Genomic DNA, 24,514 nt, shown 5'->3' with positions numbered 1-24,514 from the left:
CTGCATTAGAAACAATACAACATCTGAATCAGGTTTATTGCCAAGTAGGTTTGCACATACAAGGAATTTGCCTTGGTGTCATTGTGGTACGTAACGGTAAAAAAATATAATAATAATAATGATAACAATAATAATAATACTATAATACCATGTTAGATAAAGATCACAGATGTGCAAATATGAGATTATGGGGTGTTACATTAATATAACATGTAATGTCCATTGGGGGGTAGAGTCCCTGTCAGTGGGGGTCCCAAGCCTTGTTGACGAGGCCGGCTGCAAATGGGAAGAAATTATTTTTGTGACGTGATTTTTTGGTCTTGACAGACCCCAGCCTCTTGCCGGAGGGGAGCGTTTCAAAAAGTTTATATACAGGGTGGGCGGGGTCGGCCATGATCTACTGGGGGGACGGCAGATTGCAGCCGACCACCTTTTCAGCACAGCAGATGATACGCTGCAGTCTGCCCTTGTTCTTGGCAGTTGCAGCAGCGTACCAGATGGTGATGGAGGAGGTGAGGATGGACTCAATGATGGTGGTGTAGAAGTGCGCCATCACTGACTTTGGCAGGTTGACCATCTTCAGCTGCCACAGGAAGTAAATCCTCTGCTGAGCCTTCTTAGTGAGGGAGCTGATGTTCTGCTTCCACTTGAGGTCCTGGCTAATGATGGTTCCCAGGAAGCAGAAGGATTTCACAGTGTTGACAGGAGTCACACAAGGTGACAGGGGTGGGTGGAGCTGCGTTCCCTCTGAAATCCACAACCATCTCCACTATCTTTAGAACGTTGAGCTCCAAGTTGTTTTGTCCGCACCAAGGGGGCCTCAGAGGTGAGCAGTTGTGGAGAGGCCCGGGCCTACTATGGCATGGTCACAGTGACCCAATGCAGCGCATGGGACGGTGTGATATACACTGTTGACTGTAGTGTAACAGTGATCTAAAGTGTTCCCCTTCTCTGGTCGGGCATATAATCAGCTGATGGTATTTAGGGAGTTCATGGCTGAGTTTACAGTTGATGAAAAGAGTTTCCATAACAGGAGAATAGTACTGCAGAAATACTGTCACATCTTTATACCAGCCACTGTTAGTATAAAAACAAATACCTTCACCCTTCGTTTTGCCAGATAGGTCTGTGTCATGATCTGGTCTGAACAGATGGAAGCCTGCCAGCTGCAGTTCGGTATCAATTCACGCAGTCAGGTTTCCGTGAAGCACAAAATGGAAGATGAAAAAAAGTCTCTTTTCTTCCTCAGTAGTAGTTGGAGTTCATCTAGTTAAAGGGAAATATTCCCAGTAATGGAGTGCATCGTCCACATCTGCAAAGATGCACAAGTATGTAGCTAACCTCTGCCTAAAGAGGGGGAATATACCCTCCAGTAATTCCAAACTTGGTTACATGTTGTGTCTTAGTAGCTCTCTAGCTTGCTAGCTTTATTAGTTGGATTATGAACTGTTTGTAATGTGAGTTTGCGATTCTTTATTCAGAAAAATGGCATTACAGGTGCATGCTTGGAATAAGGTGCGTGCTTGCTAATAAGGAAGTGACAGTGATCCATAGTACCTCGGGAAACAGGGTCAGACCACAGGTGAGGAGAGAAGCAGCTGGAGCTTTGAATTAAATGTATGTGTGCTGGTGGAAATACTATTGCATGAAGAAGATTAACCTTGTGTAACTAGCTTCCTCTTCCACCTGTCTCTTTCTCCAGCTTGTAAGCCTGGCTTCTTCAAGGCATATGCTGGGAACACTAAATGCTCCAAGTGTCCACCACATAGCTCCAGCCATGACCAGGCTGCCACCATCTGTCACTGTGACAAAGGCTTCTACAGGGCCATCAAAGACCCCTCCACCATGGCTTGCACAAGTTAGTAGAATTTATGTATTTTCTCTCTCAACAGGAACATTCTTGTCTGTCTGCATGTAATCTGTATCAGTCTTTTCTCCCTCCATCTGCTCCCTTTTGTTATTGTTTTTTTTTAAATTTTATCAGTATGATTGAGCTGAATTTAGATAGATGGGTGACAAATTAAAGAGAAAACCAACATAAAGTGTTTTAGTAAGGTTATGGGCCACCATGTTGCACCAGAACAGCTTCAATGCACCTTGGCATTGATTCTACAAGTCTCTGAACTCTACTGGAGGGATGAACACCATTCTTCCAAAAAATATTCCCTCATTTGGTGTTTTAATGATGGTGCTGGAGAGCGCTGTCTAAAACATCGGTCCAAAATCTCCCATAGGTGTTCAATTGGCCAAAACTTGGCCTGCTCAACATTTTTATACATGCCACAGGGCATGATTGGATGTTAATTGCTTAACAACTTGTTCCATGCAGTGCACCTGTGTGGAAGCATCTGCATTTGTTATGTTTCTCCACACATTTATTCAGATTGTTCCTCTAATTTGTCATCCATCTGTATATGACTTCATTCAAGTGTTGGCATCCATATCTCAGTTATACAAAAAAAATGTCATGATGTGTTTTTAACATGCATATAAAACAAATCTTACAAATGTATCCATAAAATTGACACATAGCCTGCTGGGATAGATCACTGAGGGCACTTCGAAAGCTTACCGCCCACACATTTACACACACAAGCACAAGTCATTCAAAGACAGTCACAACTTCAGCCCTGATTACTTTGCCAGATCAGATTCATGGAAATAGGAAAAAAAAATTAGAACTGTGACATTTCTATCCATGGAAACTGACACATAGGATGTTGGAATAAAACTGCAGGATTCTTTGGAAGCCAAACCACCTACACACCTTCCTACACACATAGTACAGATTCAGAATATGCTCAGCTGTTGCTTAAGGGCCTTTAACTGTCCAGTTTTAGTAATCATATGCCCACTGTCGCTTCATGCTCAAGGTCATATGAGTGATGTGATCCGAGGAGCTCTTCTGCACCTCACTGTTATACTCACTGCTACTGCTTTCATACTTACATACAAATCTGTTAAGATTTGTGCAGTACAATGCAAAAAATTGATCCTATTTCTGCTCATTTCATCATTTTTGATAAACTCTAGACAATCTAAACTCTCCCAAGAGGTCTACATTGTCTGAGATGGCACCACTGATTATGTGTCTTATCCATTCTTATATTCAATCGGGGATCTCTATATGTATTCTGCTTTGTTTGTACAAGGATAATTGTTTCGTGTTGGAATAATTGTTTCAAAAAGGAAGTGTCTCTCTCTAAATCCTTTTTCTTTCTCTTCAGGGCCTCCGACAGCTCCAAGGAACCTGGTCTCATTGATCAATGACACGGCTCTCTTCTTGCAGTGGATGCCTCCGAGCGACACAGGAGGCAGAAAGGACATCACTTACAACATCCTGTGCCAGCGCTGTGATGGAAGTGATGGCGACAGTGGTGTGACGCGATGTGAGCCATGTGAGCCAGACCTGCGATTCATCCCACGGCCACTCGGTCTGACTGGTACCTCTGTGGCAATACTAGATTTTGCAATGCACGCCAACTACACCTTCCACGTGGAGGCGGTGAATGGCGTCTCTGGGCTCGGCGTGGCTGCACGCTCGCTGGCCAATGTTACTGTCAATACACACCAAGCTGGTGAGTTGCAGAGCTCTTGTTCACTTTATCAGCGCAACTTTTGAATTCTGTTTGTTTTTGTTTTTTTTAAACTGTCTTTAAATTTAAATGTGGTGATGATGACAATCAGACTGACGTAGACTTGGTTAAGATGTACCATCACTTATTAATTTTGCAGAAACCATTATTTGAGTAATCAATTAATTGATTCATGTAAAACTAATTTCCAATAATGAGGATAATTGATTGTTATGAGTGATTTCCTTTCTTTAGTTAATTGTAAGTTGAATAGCTTTGGTTGATAAGACAAAAATAGCCATTGAAACACACCCACTCAGGCTGCTGGGACCTGTGATGATTAGTTAATAATGTAAACAATTAGGGCCATAAATTTATTTTTAACATAAATTAATGTAAAAAATATTTCACAGGCATGAAATACTACATAGTTAGTTCCAAAGTATTGCGATACATTCATCATTTTGATCTTGCTGGCCTGGGCAAAATGGCCATCTGGAATGGTGGGAATTTTCCCAGTGGACCTGTCGAACCCTTGAGATAGCAGGGAGCCAAGCAAAACTGATAAAAAAAATTGTTTAAAAACTAGGAGGTTACAAAAACTACAAAGAGTTTTACTCCTCAAATGAAAAATTACGTGGAGAAATTGTCTGCCTCTCTTGTTCTGTTGTTCCTGCATCAACAATGTACCTTTTGGGGTATTGGTTGGAGTATCTGTGGACTTGATGTGCAGGACAAGTTCCTGTCAATGCTCAGATAATGATTCCTAAATTGGCTAATTTGAGTTTATTTATTCCATTTGTTTTCCTTTCGCTATACAGGTTGTTCAGGGTTAACTTTCAACTAGCCACATTTGGCTCTTAATTATGAATTAAATTTACATGCTTATGCTTGACATATGCATATGCACTATAGTTACATAATACCTGATTCATAGCTCATGAATACTTAGGCTTGTGCATATTTCTGCTATAGTAACAGATGGGAATTTATTTATTCTGCAGCTAGATTTGCCTTCCCAAGCACCCTGTGTCATTTTCCACAGTCTTTGTCTCTCCGTCCAGCTTAATGTGTCAATAGGTGAAACATATTTCTGACCCTTGAATAGCTGACAGAACCACTACGACCTGAACCTAGTCTTAATTAGTAGAGCCCAGCTGACCTGAGGTCAACTACAGCTAGCAGTCCTAAGGCTGTTTTGTCTTAGGCCTGAATTAGAAAACATGAAGTTCAGCCACAGAAATCTGAACCTTATATTCTCAGGGCAAGAATATTGATGGAATAATTGATGGAGGAAGGATAAAATGAAAGAAGGGAGGAGAGTGAATTAATAAATTATACTGGGATGTAAGAATGTGCACATTTTCTCCCCTTTCAGCCTGTGCAGGAAACCAGTGTTGAGATAAAATTCTAATGAGAACAAGACTAAGACAAGACTAATCTGAGGCTCATATGTGAAGATATGGAATTGTGGGTATATCTGTGTTGGTTCCTCCCTGTGTGCAATAGGTAGCCATAATTGTATTAGCAAAGATTGTCACAGTTTACCATTTGTATTCAACATTTTTGGTCATGCTGGGAAACTGAGGTAGTTCAGTGGTAGTGTAAGTTAAATAAATTCATATATTTGAGTTCATTTGCTAGAAATATATTTACAATGTTTACAGAGTTAACTATTTACATATTTATGTTTACATGGTTATTATTTACATATTTTCATGTTTAAATATTTACATCAGCATTTTTAAAACAGTTTTAATAATCTCCTGAATCTACCTCTGTGGTTTACCTCAGTCAAATTCCTTCTAGCCTCTGATTGGTTAATTCAGCCACATGTGAGTTAGAAACAAGGAAGTGTTGTGAAGCTGATGAAGTGTGGAGGACAGTAAAGTGCTGCATAAGAAAGTTATCCATCTCAATCCTGCTGTTTCATTCAGAGTGATCCAACCACCACATATCGGACCCTCACGTAACAGTAGGGTGATAAACATATTTGTGAAGTGCAAACTATTTACATATCATGTGACAGTTTGACATAGTTTTCGCTTCAGTTTTGGAGACAACAAGACATATGTTATGCTGTTTGAAAGCTTGTTCAGCAGTTACAGGCAATATGTAGAATTACAGATGACTATTACTTATTCAGTAGATGGAAGGAACAAAAGTCGCTTGAAGACTGCAAATGTGGATTCTAAAGTCTTTGCCTTGTGGTGTCTTGATCAGAATGACGCTATGTGCTGTTTTTAAACTGGACTGGAAAATTGGTGAAATTGGGTTGCATTGGCAAAGCAGCGCTAATGGAGTCGACTGTTTAAGTGGAGCCAAGACTGGAGTGGAGTCATTTCACATTTAATGTCAAGTATTCAGAATATGAAAAGGCTTCCGTCCAATTCATAAATATCACTGTATTATTATGTTTTATTGCCCTCCATCAAACTATTTTGCACTTCATTGGATCTGTGGAAGGATTTAGTTGTGTTAAGGTTTGACTCATTTCAGACAATATGTGAATAAAAACTGTTCGCAATTATCATATAACATTCATAATGCTCTTTAATAATGCTCTATCTCATTCAAGACAAGTAATTTCTCCTAAGTTTCCCCGAGTATACAGTAGAAATATTGTGTTCAAGTATTATTTTTAGAAAGGAAATCTTATACTGATAGACTGTCATCATACCATGGAAACCAGATGACAGGTGTATATGTGTCACTTCATACCCATCTCTCCAGCAAAGGCAGCTAAGACTGATGGGAGGAAGTCGGAATGCAAAATAATCTCTGTAGAGGAGGAGAAGCAGCCTGTGGGGATGTTCCCAGGGTGTTTAGAGTGGATTAACTTGTCAAACTGCCTTTCCTCAGTAGACATGCTGTATACACACACAGCCAGGCTTGCATGCAAATAAACAGTCAAACGAATTTATACACGTGTGATTTTTGCGCACACATTTGCTTCGCCCATATTCCACCTACAGCCTTGCTCTGTTAGTCACTACAGCTCTTCCCTCTATGCCCTCTCTGTTTTCCTCTCTCCCACACAAACATACACATACGTTTTTTTTTTCTTGTTTTACCGCTTCCTTTTCCCTTTTCATTGACTGAGTGTCCTTATAGAACTGTACAATAGATAGATATAGCGAAATCCATTAGTGAGAGTACAGTGAGTTACATTCATTTGATAGAGGATAGAATCATTATGATCCCTTGTTTGCAGTTATATAACTGTCCTGCACATTTTATGTGGGGGATGACGATAAAAGTATTTTTTAAGTTTGCACACTGCATGATTTCACCATTCAGACTGTTTGAATCAAGTTAGCTTCTAGAAGTGCAACGATTAGTGGATTAGTCGATTGACAGAAATTCGGCATAATCAATCATATCATAATCAATTATTTTGATAATCGAGAAATAATTTTTCAAGCAAACATACAAAAATTCTCTGGTTCCAGCTTCTTAAATGTGAGCATTTGCTGTTTTTCTTTGACATAAATAATATTCAATTGAATATCTTAAGATTCTGGACTGTTGGTCGGACAAAACAAGCAAATTGAAGGCATCATCATGAGCCTAGGCAATGGCAAATTGTTAGTAGTTACAAGATAGGAGTATGCACGCACATCCAAAACAAAGGGGGCAGGTGCTGGGCTGAAAGTGAGCAAATGTAGAAATAAACAAATAAACAGCTTGCACACTGCAGAGCTCCAATGTCCACTTATTATTTATTGCACAAAGGTGTTATTATTTATCGCACAAAGGTGATGTTTTGAGTACCACTGCACTTCATCAGACTCCAGCCTGCATAAAACGTCACCTTGGTGCAATAAATAATAAGTGGACATTGGAGCCCTGCAGTGTGCAAGCTGTTTACTTGTTTATTCTAAAATTGTTAGTAGTTGCAGCCTATTAGTTTCTATGGCTCAGGATCTGCAGTTCGTACTTGTCTAAACTTCTTTTTTTTAACTTTGTTTTTATTATTTTCATGCAAATAAAAAAAATAGAAGATGACAGTCGTTAATAAAGATTAAACATATAACAATCCCCTCCCCCATCCCACTACCCTGACAGCAACAACTAAATTAGGCACTATTACAACAGAAAAAAATGCATACACATAAACCATACATAAAAAACACACACATAAAGACTAGGGAAAAAATAAAGGGGAAAAAGGGGGAAAGAAAAAGTGATATCTCTGAATATTGGTATGAGGTTGGTTTAAGTTTGTTGGTTATGTTTAGGGTAGTCAAGAGTGACTTAGACTTGGGGAGTCAGTAAAGGAGTGAGCTTGCCAGTGCTGACAGAGAAGAGAGAAATAAATGGATCCCAAGTAGAATGAAATTTCTCTGCCTTGTTTTGTTGTGCATATCTAATCTTTTCAAGATGCAAGCAGCTCATTAAATCTCTCATCCAGTGTACATGGGAAGGTGGTTGAGTAGATTTCCAGCCCATAAGAATCAACTGTCTGGCAATTAGGGTGGAGAAGACCAGGGCATCCATCTGGGGATTAGAGAGTGGAGTGTTTTGGGGTGAGAGGCCAAAGAGATGAGGGGAGAAGGGTCAATGGTTGTTTTTAATACTTTAGAAATAGAGTCAAAGATAAGAGGTAGAGGTAGACAGGTAAATAATTTAGGGCAAAGCCAAAAAATGAAGCTGTGTTTGTCTTTCTTGAGAATCAAAATGATAGTGGCTTGACGGAGGGAATGAGGCAGTATACCAGTTTTAAGGGCTTCATTAAACACGCCAAGCATGGGTTTCGCCAGAATGTTTGAGAAGGTTTTAAAAGACTCAGTAGAGAACCCATTGGGTCCTGGGGACTTGCCACTCTGCATAGACTTGATGACCTGGGTTACTTCATCTAAGGAGAGAGGTTGAACAAGTTGGGACTTAATGTCTTGGCTGATGGAGGGGATAGGCAAATTGTCAAGGAATGCATCTCAAAGAGAATGATCTGCCAATGATTCTGACTGATAGCTTGTCTAAACTTCTGTTAAGTGGACGGCACATAGCCAGTGCTGTGAGGTGAGTCATATAATTGATAGTGATATTATGCCAATGGTGGAATAATAGCCAATCAAAAGCAGAATTAGCAATTAACTGGATTTTGCACTGTGAAGGAGGGGGGACGATTTATTTTCTGTTGACATACTATCTGTTTATAAATTGCATATTAATGCCTCATTGTGCTTTTAATTATGCTAAACATATTAATCAGAATTACTAATAATTTTCTCTTCCCTATTGTCTGTGTGCTTGTCTAACCTTGATGAGTTAAAAAGCTGCAAGATGTATGATTTCTTTGCCTTTAAACAGAGAGGAGTGTTTATTTCATTCAAAAACATGATACACTAGAATTATCTTTCAGCTTTGTCGCTGTAGGAACTGTGCAATATCTGCACACTCTCCTCAACTCTTAATTTTACTCTGTATAGCAGAATGCAGGTTTCCTGCTTGTTGAAGCTGATGAAGGTCAGCTGTTGTCGTAACACCTCTCAAAGCAGCAAAGCAGAGCAGTGTGAGCAAGATGATCTCTGTGTTTATGAACAGTGAGCTGTACTCTGCTCAAAATATACTGAAGTTATTGCTCAGCAGAGCATTACCCAACCAAGATTCCTCCCACAAAGTTCACTGCAGTGCTCTGTGAAGAGGCACACAGAAATCAGTGCAAATTTGTGTAAGGTTTTAGCTGCACAGTAGAAGAACGTGCTCCCACACTCTGTGTTAAAAGTAATCCTTGTGTAAGATAGAAAATGACAGATCGTGTCCTAGAAGACATTGAACATATTGATTGATGAGCCTTTGTTGTGTGTAGACCTTGGATTAAAAAGTACACATGTCAAGTTTACATGTGTTTTTTTTTTTGGTAGTATCAGATTCATTTTTATACTTGTAGAGCTTGGAAGAACCAAAATGAACTGAATTACGTATCTAATCAAATCAAATAATTGGCAAAATGTGAGATTTAATGATGCATTGAACTTTGCTGAAAGAACCGAAATCTAATAGTTGCTTAATTCCCTGCAGAGTTATCCACGATGACTCTCAATTCATTCCAAACTCTGCAATCGTTTACACGCTGCTTCACATAGTCACTGAGGTACAAATTTTCCTAATTTTAATCAAGCTAGTTTGTGGAATAAGATAAGTAATTATTAATAAATTGTGATGTTGAGTTTTGATGGTAGTTATAACAAACCTCATAGCCCAGAAAGTGCAGTGTGACGACCCTCTCTGGACAGACACTTTGTCTTCTGCCTGCAGGAGCTTGGTGGGCAGAGTTGGGTCATCGTGTGTTTAGTTTCATTTATCGTTAAGTTATGTATAATAAATCTATTTTTAGTTATAACTCATGTGTGGTCTCCCCTCCTTTGTCCAGCCTTAAGTCGGGTTGTGACATGCAGTTAGTCAGTTTTAGTCTTAGCTGAAGTCACATTACATGCATAAGTGTACCTGTATAGCCAGTGGCATTAAGATGGTAGGCGTTTTTTGTTAGCACTTGATTTTGGCTTGGTGTTCTCTGAAGATGACTCACAATGTAAGACAGAAATTGCACTTTGTTTTTCTGTGACATGTCTGCTTGCAAAACAGCAAACTGTGCCATACAGTCTACATTTGGATTTGGAGGAGTTTTTTTAATGATATTGGGTACATCTCAAGTCTCATAATTTATGTCTCCTCGCTCCTCGTCTGAACCGGAAGTTTTTCCTGATGTGCCATTTTGACAGCCGTCCCAAGTCTCTGGGGGTACGTCTCAAGTCTCTTATTTTATGGCTCCTTGCTCCTCGCCTGAACCGGAAGTTGTTCCTGATGCGCCATTTTGACGAACGTCCCAAGTCTCTTATTTTGCTTGGAGGAGCGAGGAGGGATTTCCGAGGAGCAAGGAAACATCAGAGCAGACTTCACGGAAGTCTTTTACTGGCCAACACACCCCCCTTATTGGATATCAGTTATTGATCCGACATTGCACCGAAGTGGAGACAGATTACTGATTAAATTTAAGTGTATCATTCCCAAGTTTTATGTTTATTTATATATTCATCATATAGTTAAAAATCTGTTAATTGTCAGTCTGATCAATAAAAGAACCATAAACAACTTTCTTCATTTATTAGAAAGATTTTTTCTCATGATGTTATTTCCTCCATTAAACTGTTTCTTGCTGACAGATAGACTCTTCCTGAATTTAACTTTATCCATAATAACAGTTAAACACATTTATATTTTACATCATTTATCGTCATTTCCATTCAGTCACATGTGAGGCTGAAAATTCCTGAGCGTCGGGTTTGATATGAGTTACATCATTTCCATTTGCCCTGAAACATTTAGCCAAATAAATATTTATAATGTGTTCAGAAGACACCCTGATCATATTCTTGGTTATTGAATGATGAATTCACTATCAGGATTATCAAAAAATACGGATGGAAATGATCAATAAATAGTATAAATGCATTCTGCGAATAGAAATGGTTTCTACAGTTGTTAAAGCCAACTGACAGCTGATCCAGCTGTGATCAGCTGTCGCCATCATCAGAAACGGACGTCGCTTCACATGACGCTTCAGAGGAGAGGACGTCTCATGTCTCTTAAAACAAATTTCCTCGTTTCCTCTCTCCTCGCTTGGTTTCCTTGCATCTCTCCTTGCATCCACAGTGGGAGGGACTAAGACGCAAGGAAAAGACACAAGTGAGGGAAACGTGGATGCAATTTAAGAGACTTGGGATGCACCCAGAGACTTGGGACGGCTGTCAAAATGGCGCATCAGGAACAACTTCCAGTTCAGGCAAGGAGCGAGGAGACATAAATTAAGAGACTTGAGATGTGCCCAATATCACTAGAAAAACTCCACCAAATCCAAATGTAGACTATATGGCACAGTTTGCTGTTTTGCAAGCAGACATGTCACAGAAAAACAAAGTGCAATATCTTGGGATGCACCCAGAGTCTTTCTCTGGATTGTTGCTAAATTAACAAGAGTCACACAAAGTTTGCACATGCTTAATCCACGTGTGAACATTTCCCACTGTTGTGTGGTGTCCTTATTCAAGAGGTTTTCTCTCTTTTACTTTGCTCTTTTCCCCTTTTCTCCAGCGGGTTCTTTTCTGTTTTCATCTTCCTTGCTCTGGGAATAAGGCTGACTTCTATTTATATGCTCAGATGCTAGGGAGATGCAATCTCATGGGACTTCTTTACAGCTCTCCCTGCTCATTCCTTCTCTCTCCTCTTCCCCTCTGTCCTTCCTGTATCTGTTAGAGCATATACTCATCCATGGCAGTAGGTGTCTAACCAATGGATTGATTTATCCTGAACCTAAAATAGCTCCTTGCATAAGAGTTTTCTCACTTTGTAAAAATGTCCATGCATAAAAAATGTAAAACTGAGACAGATGGAAGCACAGTGATACTCATGCATGGTGATAGATACATAACATTATACAGTATGCTGCAAACAGAAATCCCCTCTAGTAATGTGACTTTCTCTAACACTGTTATCCTCTAAGTGGGGTATGCATATTTATCCGCTGGACACACTGATGCCAACTGAAAAACATCAAAATTGCTAATTTTACGTGTGTAATTCTTGTGAAGATAAGTTCTAACAAATTCATTAAAATCACAAGCACATATTATCATCACAAATGTACTTATTTATTTAAATTTAGTGTCTTTTCATGCATGGTTTTAAAGATTCAATGAAATGAATCCTTTAATGGTTTGAAATCAAAATTAATATTAAGCCATAACACACATGCAAATTTCTCTGATAATAGATTACAGAGTGACAGAATTTGACTTTGGACCTGATTTAGACTAGACATTTAAGCTGGTCTTACATAGTTATACTTTACATATAGCCTATGTCAAAGCTGTTCCTCTTCAGATTAGCTGATGTTGGCACTGCTGTTTTGGATATGCCTTTACTTGCATACATTGGCATTTGTACACTGGAAAGCTAAATATATTTCTCTGCCTCTCAACACTCTGCCTCTTTATTTTGGTTTTATTTAGGGTTATAGCATAAACTATGAATTTGGATGATGGCTTTGGACATAGATCACATATATCTGAAATGCTTTGGGCTTTTTGGGATATTTCACATGTAGGAATGCACTAAAAGATTTGCTTAAAGCAGATATATTCAATATTTTATAATAATAACAATGGATCATGTGTAACGTGAAAGGAGCCCCTTGTAGTGACAAACTACAGTGACTAACAGAGAATTATCTACCAACTCGTGAGTTCCTAAAAGCTTGATTAACTTTACGATATAGTGTCTTATTGCTCATTGTCTTGGTTTTCTGGCCTTTTTTGCAACTTTACTGCTCTTAAAACACTCTGCATACTACCTGTCCAGCACCAAATGGCAGACAAAGTTAGTGACTAGCTGATGAATATAGTGAAGCATTCAGAAGCCAAAGAGTTAGATATTTTGTAGACCAAAAAAAGAGCTAAAAGGAGAGTAAATACAAGACTTACATTTGGCATGTTACCACAAACACAACTCCAAATGAATTCTAATTTTTTTCTTTAACTGCTGGATGTGTAAATAATAATAATAATAATAATAATAATAATAATAATAATAATAATAATAATAATAATAATAATAATAATAATAATAACTTTATTTGTATAGCACCTTTCATACAATAAAAATGCAGCTCAAAGTGCTTCACATTGAAAAGATAAAAAAATCAAATGAGAGACATTAAGAACATTAAACAGGAATACATAGAATAAAAGGAGGCAAACAAAAACAAAAACAAAAAACAGTCCATTACATTAACAGAGAGGGCAAAAAAATAGGCTACTGTTTGCTAAAAAGTTAGCTATATCAACTTAAAAAGATGATGATATGTACGTGGTTTTGTCCACAGCTGCCCCCAAGTGGCCAAATAATTATTAGTTATTGCAGGTGTAACGCTAAACATGTTTAATATTGAAAGTTTTGTAATGATGGATGCTTTTTGCTCATGTAGGCTGACCACCAAAACACTAAAACTACATTAGTCGTTAATATACTGAAACTTAGTGCCTGGAACCAGTATTTCAGGTATGGTACACATTTGCAAAGTAACTCAGTGGAATCTGTCCTTGCTTATGCACTATTGCACCATAGTTTTCTGTCAAAACATGCTCTATATTTTTGTTTGTGTGTCTGCTGTTTGCCATTAATGACTGCAGCAGGCAGCCAGACTGAGAGGTTTGAGTTATTCCCACAACATCTCCAGACACTCAGTCTGTGCAGCTCAGGCACCACTTGTCACCAGGATAGGAAGGGCACATGTTAACTGGAATAATATGGCTGACAGCAGATGTGTGATCTGGCTCTGCAAATTGTTTAACAGACAACACAGTCCAATGATCTAGATTCCATTGATGCATGATGCTGTTAAGGGTGTGTTATGATTTATTAATGATTTTTTTTTGACACAGTGATGTATTTGTTTCCTTTTATGATCCTAAGAACTGTAAAAGTGGGAATTACATGGCAAGTTTCTCAGAGTTGTCATATTGATTATAACAACTATGATAATGTTTGTGTGTCTCAAAGTCACAGATAGGACATACTTTAGAATTTTAAGTGCATAACAAAATGCAATAGACCCGAATTAGGATTCTGAATCTGTGCATTGTAATGTAAAATTTGGACACACTTTAAATTTAAATATGTCTCACCTTGACTGTGCATTTTTGCAGGAGTCAGCATCAAACTTCTGCTTTCCATGTGCACCATTTCTCTCTCCTTTATTTTTATTTATTTATTTTGTTTGTTTTATTTTTAAACAAGCTGTGTCTGGGCCGAGCTGCTGCTAGAAAATCTTGGCTTCTTGACAAGATGTGAAAGTCGCATCTGCAATCCAGTGAGTCTGACTTAATCCAGTGGCACGTCACATTTTCTGAAGTGCCCCATCCAGTCTGTGGCCTTCTGTGTGTATCAGGTTATCTGCTTATCTGAGCATGAGGGCAGTTTAAGACATCAATCTAGGCCTGAATTTGTATTCCAGCAATGATTTCCCGAAAAGCACGCTCGACAACAGAGGGACTGGATCTATTAGTTTGCCCAATCATATTCTCTTCAAGCGAAGGCTCAATGAATAATTGATGGTAAATATTTGAATCTCTGCAAGGTTATTTTGTGTCTCCTCAGCATCCTCATGTAAAATATTCTCCCAAATTCAGCAGTAATGACAAACATGATAAACAGCTGCTATAGGTCTGGTGGTTAACAAAAATGTTTTTCACAGGCTGCACATCATACTGAAACTGGACAGTAAAAATGGCTCTCCGTCCTCTTTGGGTTTTCATGTGATACTGAAACAATTTTTCGTCGAAACTTCCAAAAAGGTGTTCCATTACTCAAAAGTTGTTTTACTTCAGATTGTCTTCTGTTAAGCAGTGAGTGGTATATACAGCATCTGACACTTTCCTCAAGCTCTATTTCTTTTTTTTTTCAGTTTGGTGTTCTAAAACTTTGTTGAAGTTTTTCTTGTGATGGCTGAAGACACTTCTGAAATGTGTTTTGCAGTAGTGTCTCTGAACTCAGTGGATTCACTTTAGAGTTCACTTCCTCAGTGGATTCACTTTGGAGTTCACTTCAGTGGCCACAGCAATAAATGGCTGGAGTCACTCACTGCCTCAGTCCCTTGGGCTTCTCGGACAGGTGACTAGGGGTTGCAGAGTTTGGCTTTAGACTTCAACCATTCTTCCTGCTCTTGTTTCTCCCAGTCTTTCTACTTTATATGTCAAGATTCACTCTCTGACAAATGTGCAGTGAAGCTAGTAATTAGTCAGTGAGTCAAGTCATCCACTTTTTTGTGTCTGTCTTAAAAGTAAAATTATAAAGCTTTTAACATTTATTAGTTTTATGTTATAGAGAATATTTAGACTAATTTTTCAATTTATTGAGAAAAGTCAATAAACAACAGAAAACAATTTTTTTGCAAACTACACCTGTTTGTATTATTGTAGAACTTCAGGTTTATAATCACAGCTGACTCAAATCCCAACACTCTTTGACTGCATCCGCAGGTCCTGCTCTGGTGGGTGTAGTCAGGAAGGACTGGGCCTCTCAAAACAGCATCGCCCTCTCCTGGTCAGAAGTGGAACAGCCACCCTCCGACATAGTGGACTATGAAGTCAAATACTATGAGAAGGTAATGTATTTTTCTGTACTAAATAAAGTAGTTTTAAACTTTTTTTTTCAATGACAATGACTATAGACTATAAGTGCTTAGTGGCAATAGTGATTTGTATTATAATAATCAGTTAGAAAAGTTATTTTTGCTCTAAAATGCGCTGCAAGTGATGAAATACACAGTAAAGAACAATCAGCCCACAGAACAATGTGCATTGTTAGCATGCAGAATCCCAAATGTAAGTGTAGAGCATTCATAATTCATTGCTATCGCTACTCTGTTCACCATCTGTTCTGGTAGTTAATAGGATAAAAATGATGTGTTTTGTTCAGACGTTGCTGTGACAATGGGTTTATGCAAAAACATGTTTTTCTGTCTTGCCTACAATGTGCTTTTGTTTGTCGTCTCTGGCAATCTGTTTCTACATTTCTAGGAACAAGAGCAGCTGAGCTACTCATCAACACGGACCAAAAACCCCAGTGTGGTAGTAACAGGCCTCAGACCCTCGACTGTCTATGTCTTCCACGTGCGCGCTCGCACTACTGCCGGCTACACAGCGTATAGCCCCAACTTTCAGTTTGCTACTGCAGCTGAGGGTATGATTGTGGAGGAGTTGGGCATGAGGGAATTGTGCCTTGGCTTGTGTTTGCACTAGGCTGTGCTTTAAGCAGGAATGGGAGTGATATTCAGTCATCTTTTCAGAAATTAGATTTGTGCTGAAATCCCAGTGGGTATGAAGTTTTAGTTTTAAAACAATAGATCAGAGCAGAGAGGACTTTTAAAGCTAGAAAGTCAGACACTGTGGAGTCACTGGTGTTGATCAACAACCCTATAAAATCCCTGGAGACATTTTATGGTCATTCTTTGCTATGGATCAGTGAAACTCATCAGTGCTTCTTCAGGCATGAGCCATTTATTTTAAATGTTTATAAGCTCTGTAAGTTCCTGATTCAGGCTGTGCAGTTGTGCTTATTACAGTTTTCATGCACACATAACGCTCTGCTGATTCTAACCCTGAAATATGCAGAGACGCACAGCCTCCTACAAGATACACATTTTAGGTGATGAATATGTAGATGTCCACCTTCACATCCCGTACACTCATATACCGATGCTCCTGACATAAGTTTATTTAAATGCTTGGAATGGGCTTTCACACACAGTACATGCTGTATTCTCTCTCACCTTATTCGACCTAAACACAATCTCACACAGTTTCATGCCACATCAATGCAGAGATTTTCACCTTTTTTTTTTTGTTTTGTTATTTGTTTTCTTATGTTTCTTTACTTTCGTCCTTTTTTACCTTTCTTCATTTTATACCAACTGATCGGAATTAGGTTGGAAGAAAAGAGTTTGTTAAAAACAATGTTAAAAAGTTAAATGTTCAACATCTCATCAAAAAATGGCACTATTGAATAAAAATGTTACATTTAACAGATGTCTTGTATATCAAGCATTTACATATGTACAGAGACTGAGATGTCAGTCCTTATACATCAGGGAATATTTTTCTGGTGTCTGTTTAACTAGTTTTTTTTTAGAGACACTTAACAATTAATGAGATACTGTTATTTTTAAAATGTACAAATAGCATGTTAAAGAGCAAAGAACAAATCAGTTTGTTCCTAAGTTGTTACTTTGAGTCATAAGGAGCTGTCATCAAGACGTTCTTATACTATTGTTATGAAAACATTTTTCATGTGCATATTTCATTGTTTGCTCACAGGCAAAAGTGCAGAACAGTTTATATCATTTTAGCTTTTGTATGTAAGATATTAATATATGACAAGTGACTCAACTTTCCAACATAGCAATGGGAAAGTAAAATAAATCGCAGTTTTAAATAGATTTGTCTGCAACCAACTGTGCAGCCAAATCTTTTAGTGAACATGATGAATTGTCCAATTCTAAATAGAAATAACTTCAACATGTGTATCTCAATCAGTTTTATCTGGATTACCTTAATGCAATCTGAGTTAGAAGCAGAGCAATTACTGTACAAGAATTTTTAATTTGCTTTCTATTGATTAAATTGGATTGCGTTGTTAAGATATGTTTAAGAAGGGAAACCTGAGCAAGGGATGTTATATAATGAGTGAATGACTTTCATCACATTATTGAGGTTTAATTCAGCTGCATAAGCAACACTGAAATGGAAAGTAACTTCTTTAATCATTGTGTTCAGTAAATTGCAACAGTTTTGTATCACCAGGTAGGGTGTCAGGCCTCTGCTTTTAACTTTGGGAGACAGTTGCTAATATGAGCAGTTACTGATTTGTATCTCTGCTTTCTTCCATGCGTTCTCACTTTCCTCAGATCCTGATATCGCTGATCAGGGTCAAGTTCTAGTAGTCGTCACAGCATCAGTTGGAGGCTTCTCCCTGCTGGTCATCCTTACCCTCTTCCTCCTCATCACTGGACGGTAAGACGCACACACACACACACACACACACACACACACACACACACGCATGCATTCCTCTCTGCCTGTCTTCTCATAATCCCCAGAGTCAACGCTACAACCAGAAGTCTGTTAATGGACTCTCTATTTTGCCACCAAGCAGACTCTCTTATTTTCCAAATGGCTGAACCAATTTTCTGCCTAATTACTCAGCATGTAATGCATGTACCAGCAGTTTGCTCCATTCCATTAACCTCCACAGGTTAGCTCAGACTTTTGTCTCCAGTCGGCTTCTGGTTCACAGGGTTTTGTCATTAGTGGCACTTAATAAACAGTGAAAAATGACCCAGAATCAGAGGATACTTTGTCTGGATTTTTACCTAATTGTGATACGATCAGAAGTGATCATCTTTGATTACACCATTTGCAAACTTCTGAAAATATCAGAAGTCAGAAACTGGCTTTACAGGCACTTCCAAGTCAACAAATGGCAGACAATAACATCAATTTCCTGTCCAAAGCTGTGTGTTTAGGCCACAATTCCACATTATTCTGGATTCTGGCTAAATTTCATGAATCCCTATCTTCAGCCTATTTCACAGTTAGTCCCTCATGCATGCAGCCTACACGTAGTCTGTCAGAATCCTGTTCCTTATAAATGTACCAGAGCTATGTATGATTTTTATGTTGTGTTTCAGTCTACTCTTGTGCCAGGAATGGGTCACATAGGAAAATACAGAGTCTATGTGAACGAAACTTTACTTTAGCTGTAATTTTCTGTTTGACCCTGGTTCAACAGAGTCTAAATATCAATAAAGAGGTTTTGATAAAATTGGCTTATAAACTACTTTTATATAAATAAACACTTCTAAAGTGAAAAGTTGCAAAGTAATAGTGCATTTTTATATTATGATGACTTTTTTCAAAGGGTGGTTTTATTCAGCATGGTTTTTACATTGAGGATGCAAATTGTCCTGGTTGTGCCTCTCTATGGAGACTGAGCCTTGAAAGCCTTGAATTTTTGGGGCTGTGAATAGGATAAAAGTAGGAAAATGGAAGAAAATAAAATGATCTACATAAAGGCGAGAAATAAAATTGGGTTATAGAAAAGAGAAAAATGGCTGTTTTTCCAGCAGAGACATCTTGCAAACCAAAAGATTGATGATGTGGCATTACAAGCAGAAGCCTAATGGTACTGTGTGGCAAAGGTCTACTTAAAACTGTTTTTTTGCAGTTTTTCCTGTCAGGATGAATGTTCACTTTCCTACCTTTTGTCATGAGGACAGTAAATCTGTTGCATGTCTTGTTTGCTGATGATGTCAACAAATTCACTGTGTGTTGTTAAGCACAAAGCACTGGGAGGGGTATTATTAAGAAAGTAAAGAAAAAGTACAGTGGTTGTTAATGTAGAGATAAAGATTATTCTTAATCTTTGGCAAATGTGTTCATATGTACAGGTGTCAGGGTTATATCAAAGCCAGGATGAAGTCAGAGGAGAAGAGGAGGACACGCTTTCGCAGTGGACATGGTAACAAACACAATGTTTTTGTGTGTTTAAAATTCTGTTATTGCTCTGATTTTTAGCATGGGTTTTCACACAGGTGAGGATGCAAGCTGCAACAGATTTCATGCTCCGTCTCCCAGGGATTTAGTTTTGACAGTAGTTTTACAAAGACTAGTCACAGTTACCCCCAGAGTTGCAGTTTTTTCTGTAATTTCTCCAGTTTTTGTGCTTTCCCTCTTCCTGTTTAGGTCATGGAATTTTAAACATTTTTGTCTGTGGATTGAATTTGATGAAAATTTCAGGATGATCCATCTATGTGAATATGTGCATTTTCAGTGATTACACAATCCAGTAAAGTGCTAAATCTTTCCTGCTTTTTTTTCTTATACATTGTTTATTGGATTTTGACACAACTTGGTTAACCACCATCCCATTTTCTGAAATACAGGAATGACCAAAGTGCAGTGCTACAATAACAGATAAAAACAGGGTTATTGATCACCCTGTAGGGCAAACATACAGTATTATTGTTGGTGTCCTGTAAGGCACTTCAGTGACAACTCTTGTAGGATTCAATCTGAGGCCTGCAGGGGCACAAGTGTGGCTCCTGAGACAAATCCAACCAGTCTACTATCTCTGGGCATGATTTGGGGATTTATGGTTGATCCCAGCAGAAATGAAGGACTATGAGTCAAAACACTGTAACATGCTGTCATACCAACACCTCCACCCACACCAACATCTTGTGTCTGTGCAGGGAAATGGACACAAGGCCTGTCTGACATGTGAATGGTGGCCTTAAGCCTTTCAAAGCAATAGGAAATGCGTGTGTGTACTATTACTGTTTATGTGCAAGGGTTTTTGTGTGCCTTCATGCTGTCTTTCTGCAGAACTATCTAGTCAGACACTTGGTTCTGTTATTTTAATTTTCCATGTCAACTGAGTGTATTTTTATCTACAGTAAATTAGGAATCATGATATCAGTTTTGCTGATACAAATTTGCATTATGACCATTTTTTTTAAAAATATTATAGTATTTGAACAGTTGTAATCCTTGCTTCTCACAGTGTTTTCTTGTTGTTTTTTCTTTGCTGTTGTGTGCTAGGGAGGCATTACCCAGACAGGGGATGCCAGTAGTCTTAGCAAACTGGAAGAAAAGGCTTGTTCTATTACAGAGCTGAGCTTAGACACCCTGGAGACAGAAGTAGAGTGTAGACTCCAAACTGGAATCTCTCTCAGACGTAGCCTTCAACCCTCCACAATATGAGCTGACACAGCTATAAAGTACATTTAGTTCCCAGCTCATCTGCTCGAGGTGTACCAGGGGCTGCTTTAAGTTATCATTTGTGCCAGTCATCATGCACTGTGCTCACTGCAGCAACTTCCCCAGACTCAGCCAGAGAGGGGGATGCTGATGCCGGCTGCCTGCAATATCTTTATATGTGCTGCTCTGGGGTTTTTTCTCAGCTCTTTCTATGCTGCCTTCTCTTCCTCCACATCCTGACTAAATAACAAAAACACCTTACAATATAATAGAAGAAATACACCATCAATTACAGCCTCATATAGTTGAAGCAAGAATCAGCCTCGCTGGCACAATGTAATACGCTTCAGCATAAAAAGAGTTTACTACAGGACTATAGAGTTGTCCAGCAGTAACTACTTGCAATAAAAACTGATTCACTGTGAATTCCAGTGGGAGATTTCTAGTTAAAGTTTTACATTGGAGTTTGAATTAGTTAAGAATGTAAACACTGTGGTGACAAAACTAACAAAAAAGCTAAAATCAGTGAGATTACTAAGAATGTAATGCATGTTGTGGGGAAAAACGTCAAAGTTGTGTCAAAGAAAAGTATTTTAAAATCTGGTAGGGGAGCCCGTCGTTTTAAAAATGCCAACTCTATTTAGGGTGTTCAGACTACAAATTTTAGTGCCCTGTTGTACCTGGTGGCATTGTATTGCACAGGTGATCATATTATCACAGTCCACAAGTATCAACTCTGAGTCACATGTGACCTCTTTGTGTGTGCATTAACTAACGTTGAAACAACACACAGCTGCTCAAGACACATTTAGTAGCCAAGTGTTCAATTACATTTCATTCCCCAAACTTTGGACACTATCCTTTAAAAGTGCTGTATTTCCCACATAGTTCTATATTGACGTAAACCTGATCTGTACATATTTCTTGCATGTTATTTATACATTATTTTATTTAGTACAATAGTAGGCTATTATTGTTTTGAAGTCTCAGCTCAAAGTTACGGGCTGGGCTGCTCTCACATAAGTAAGTGACGATGTTCAAAGGACCACCGGCTTTTCGCGACGTGTCTACAGCGCACAGAGCTGTCATCAAAGGACTGACAGACTGCCGAAAACATGTGCAATACATGCACATACAGAAGTAAGGAGACACACACAGTTTTAAAGAGCAACATTTTCAAGACAAAGCCATAAAGAACTTGGAAACTAATAAGTTAAGGGTGGTCTATGAAGAAGGCTTTTCTAAAGGTCTGCCAAAAGATTTTTACTGTGAATGATAACTACTGTGGTGTATGTGGTAAATGTTTTTACTTGTTTGTAGTTTAATTGACACTTGCCATTTATAGACACATTTAAGGTGCCAAAGTTAAAGGGTAAATACATTTTCTCATTGAACTTTCTATATTTCAAATTTAAAAAAGTGTGTTTTCGGAAATAAGTGAAGTTTAAGTGCACATTTAAGTGACATTTACAGTGGAGTAAGTGTTAAAAGTCAGAGGTTTAATTTACTATTTACATTTTGTATTTACAAAATTGGATCAATTTAAAGCATTGAATTGAAAATGTCAGAGCCAAGTGAGCCTACAATTCAGGTAAGAGACAGTGTTAGGCATAGTGCAAAATCCCAAGACTGACCTAAAGAAGGTCAAGTGGGTGGTGATAAATCCCAGCAAGAGGAAGCGCAGCTGGCAAGACAGAGTCAAAGAACCAGAGCTCTAACAGAGAAGGGTAGAGAAATGCAAGTTGAAAAAAGCCATTATCACATTCAGCAGAGCCTTTATCTGATGATCTGCTTAATGATATCATTGGTGATGTCACAAGTCTTCTTACAGATGTCCAGTGTGTTTATGATGAACTACTGTACATAAAGTCTTGACTTGAGTCAGACCAGGACACACGATGAAGAGTGGATCTGTGTGTAGCGATTTCTAAGTTCATTGTATCCAGAGCCTCGAGTCAACTGGATGGAAGGATTCCAGAAAAAGAAGAGCAAGACTGGCCGGAAGCAGGTTCTCTCTTTCGACTCAAGCACCTGTAAATTGGGTTCTGTCACTTCTATCCTGAAAGGCACCTCAGAGCATTCAAGCAGGTCTTTAAAATGACAAGAAGCTGCCACTGACACTGCTGGAAGCCAAACTGTTCTGTAAGTGTTATAAGAATAAGAAAGAGAACAAGTGCCTAGAAGAAGAAGCTAAAAAGAAGATAGCTGATCAAGAAGAAGCAGTCGTAAAGCATCATTTAGAACGAGAAGTAGAAGAGGTGAAAGGAAGAATACAGAGAGAGGAAAACAAAGTTAAAATGAAAGCTCAACTGGAAGAAGAGCATGTAGCTCTACAAAAGACTGGAGGAAAAATGAAGAAAGATCAGCATTTGGAGGCAATGAAAGGTCTCAATGCCACACGAGCGAGAATGCCAATGTACGATCAAGTGAAGGCCATAGAAGAAGAGCGGAAAGGCAGCTTTACTTATCAAGCACCTTCACAAAATAGCACATCATCAAGGACGTGGAATGACGATGAATGAACTGAGAGCTAATGAGTTTTGGACTTGATGGAAGAAAGAATATCTTTTGAACTTACAAACAAAACAAAAGTGGCACAAGAACAGAGGGAACTTGAAGGGCAACAACAATGTCTTTCTTGTCAATACTGTGTGTTTTTGGTTTTCATGGAGGATTTTGAGAGAAGCCTTCAAATAAACCAGTAGCAAGAAAGCGACTTGTGTCTGCCTGTGCTTCGAGGTGCCATGTGCCCCTAATAATGGAAGCTTCTGTAAATGTGCCCATATTCAAGATATTGAAAGTTCTTCTGTTTATTATTGTGTATGAGTTGTATATCAGCGTCATCAATATTTTGAATCTGTATTTTACTTTTAGCTCTGCTTTTATTTTGAATGGTGATATCAAAGTTATATTTAATTAAGTTATATACTGTTCTATTTTATTCCAAAATAAAATGTTAAATAAATATATTCTTATATATATTCTATATATATTTCTTCTCCTCCAGTTCCATTCTCTGGCATAAAGACCTATGTGGACCCAGACACATATGAAGACCCCACTCAGGCTGTGGAGGAATTTGCCAAAGAGATAGACCCCTCATACATATGCATCGAGAGGGTGATTGGTGCAGGTAAAATCAATACACACATATAGATACTGTCCATACAGTATGTACATAAGTATTTTGTCATACCGTACCAACAGAATAGCAGAGGTGTACCCTGTGTGAAAGAGCAAAACATAAGCTCTGATCTTACTTGATTGGTAACTGGATAGAAGATGATATTTAGTGAGCGCAGTTATAATAATGTGGGTAGTATTTCCTGAATTGATATTTAGGATTACACAGGCATATTGTAAAGAGATCCCAGTGATGGTTGTCTAGCACTTGTGATAGAGAAGTCATATTTTATGTTGAGTAATGTTTTTCTTTCATAAAAAAAATGTTAAACCCCATAAAGTTCTACTATAAAATCTTTATAGCCAATCTTAGCAAGCTGATTTTAAAGTAATTTATTGTATAGTACCTTAGAGGAACAAAGCCACTGCTGCTGAAAATGAATAATAATGTTTGATGGTTCATAAAATTGAACAGATTGTGTCTGCTGTTCAGTCTGT

At 38.4% G+C, this 24,514-nt stretch overlaps 1 protein-coding gene across 1 annotated transcript in view; it reads left to right on the top strand.

The window, feature by feature from the left end:
• Positions 1 to 24,514, top strand: part of LOC137181180 (ephrin type-A receptor 6-like) — a 41,885-nt gene that overhangs the window by 13,745 nt on the left and 3,626 nt on the right. The window contains 7 exon segments of the mRNA XM_067586702.1: positions 1,703 to 1,858; positions 3,228 to 3,578; positions 15,614 to 15,738; positions 16,154 to 16,316; positions 18,040 to 18,145; positions 19,582 to 19,652; positions 23,901 to 24,026. Coding sequence (XP_067442803.1) covers positions 1,703 to 1,858; positions 3,228 to 3,578; positions 15,614 to 15,738; positions 16,154 to 16,316; positions 18,040 to 18,145; positions 19,582 to 19,652; positions 23,901 to 24,026 — 1,098 coding nt within the window.

The sequence above is a fragment of the Thunnus thynnus genome, chromosome 1 (genome assembly GCF_963924715.1).
Source record: "Thunnus thynnus chromosome 1, fThuThy2.1, whole genome shotgun sequence".
Taxonomy (NCBI): Eukaryota; Metazoa; Chordata; class Actinopteri; order Scombriformes; family Scombridae; genus Thunnus; species Thunnus thynnus.
This window is presented reverse-complemented; position numbering and strand designations above follow the sequence as displayed.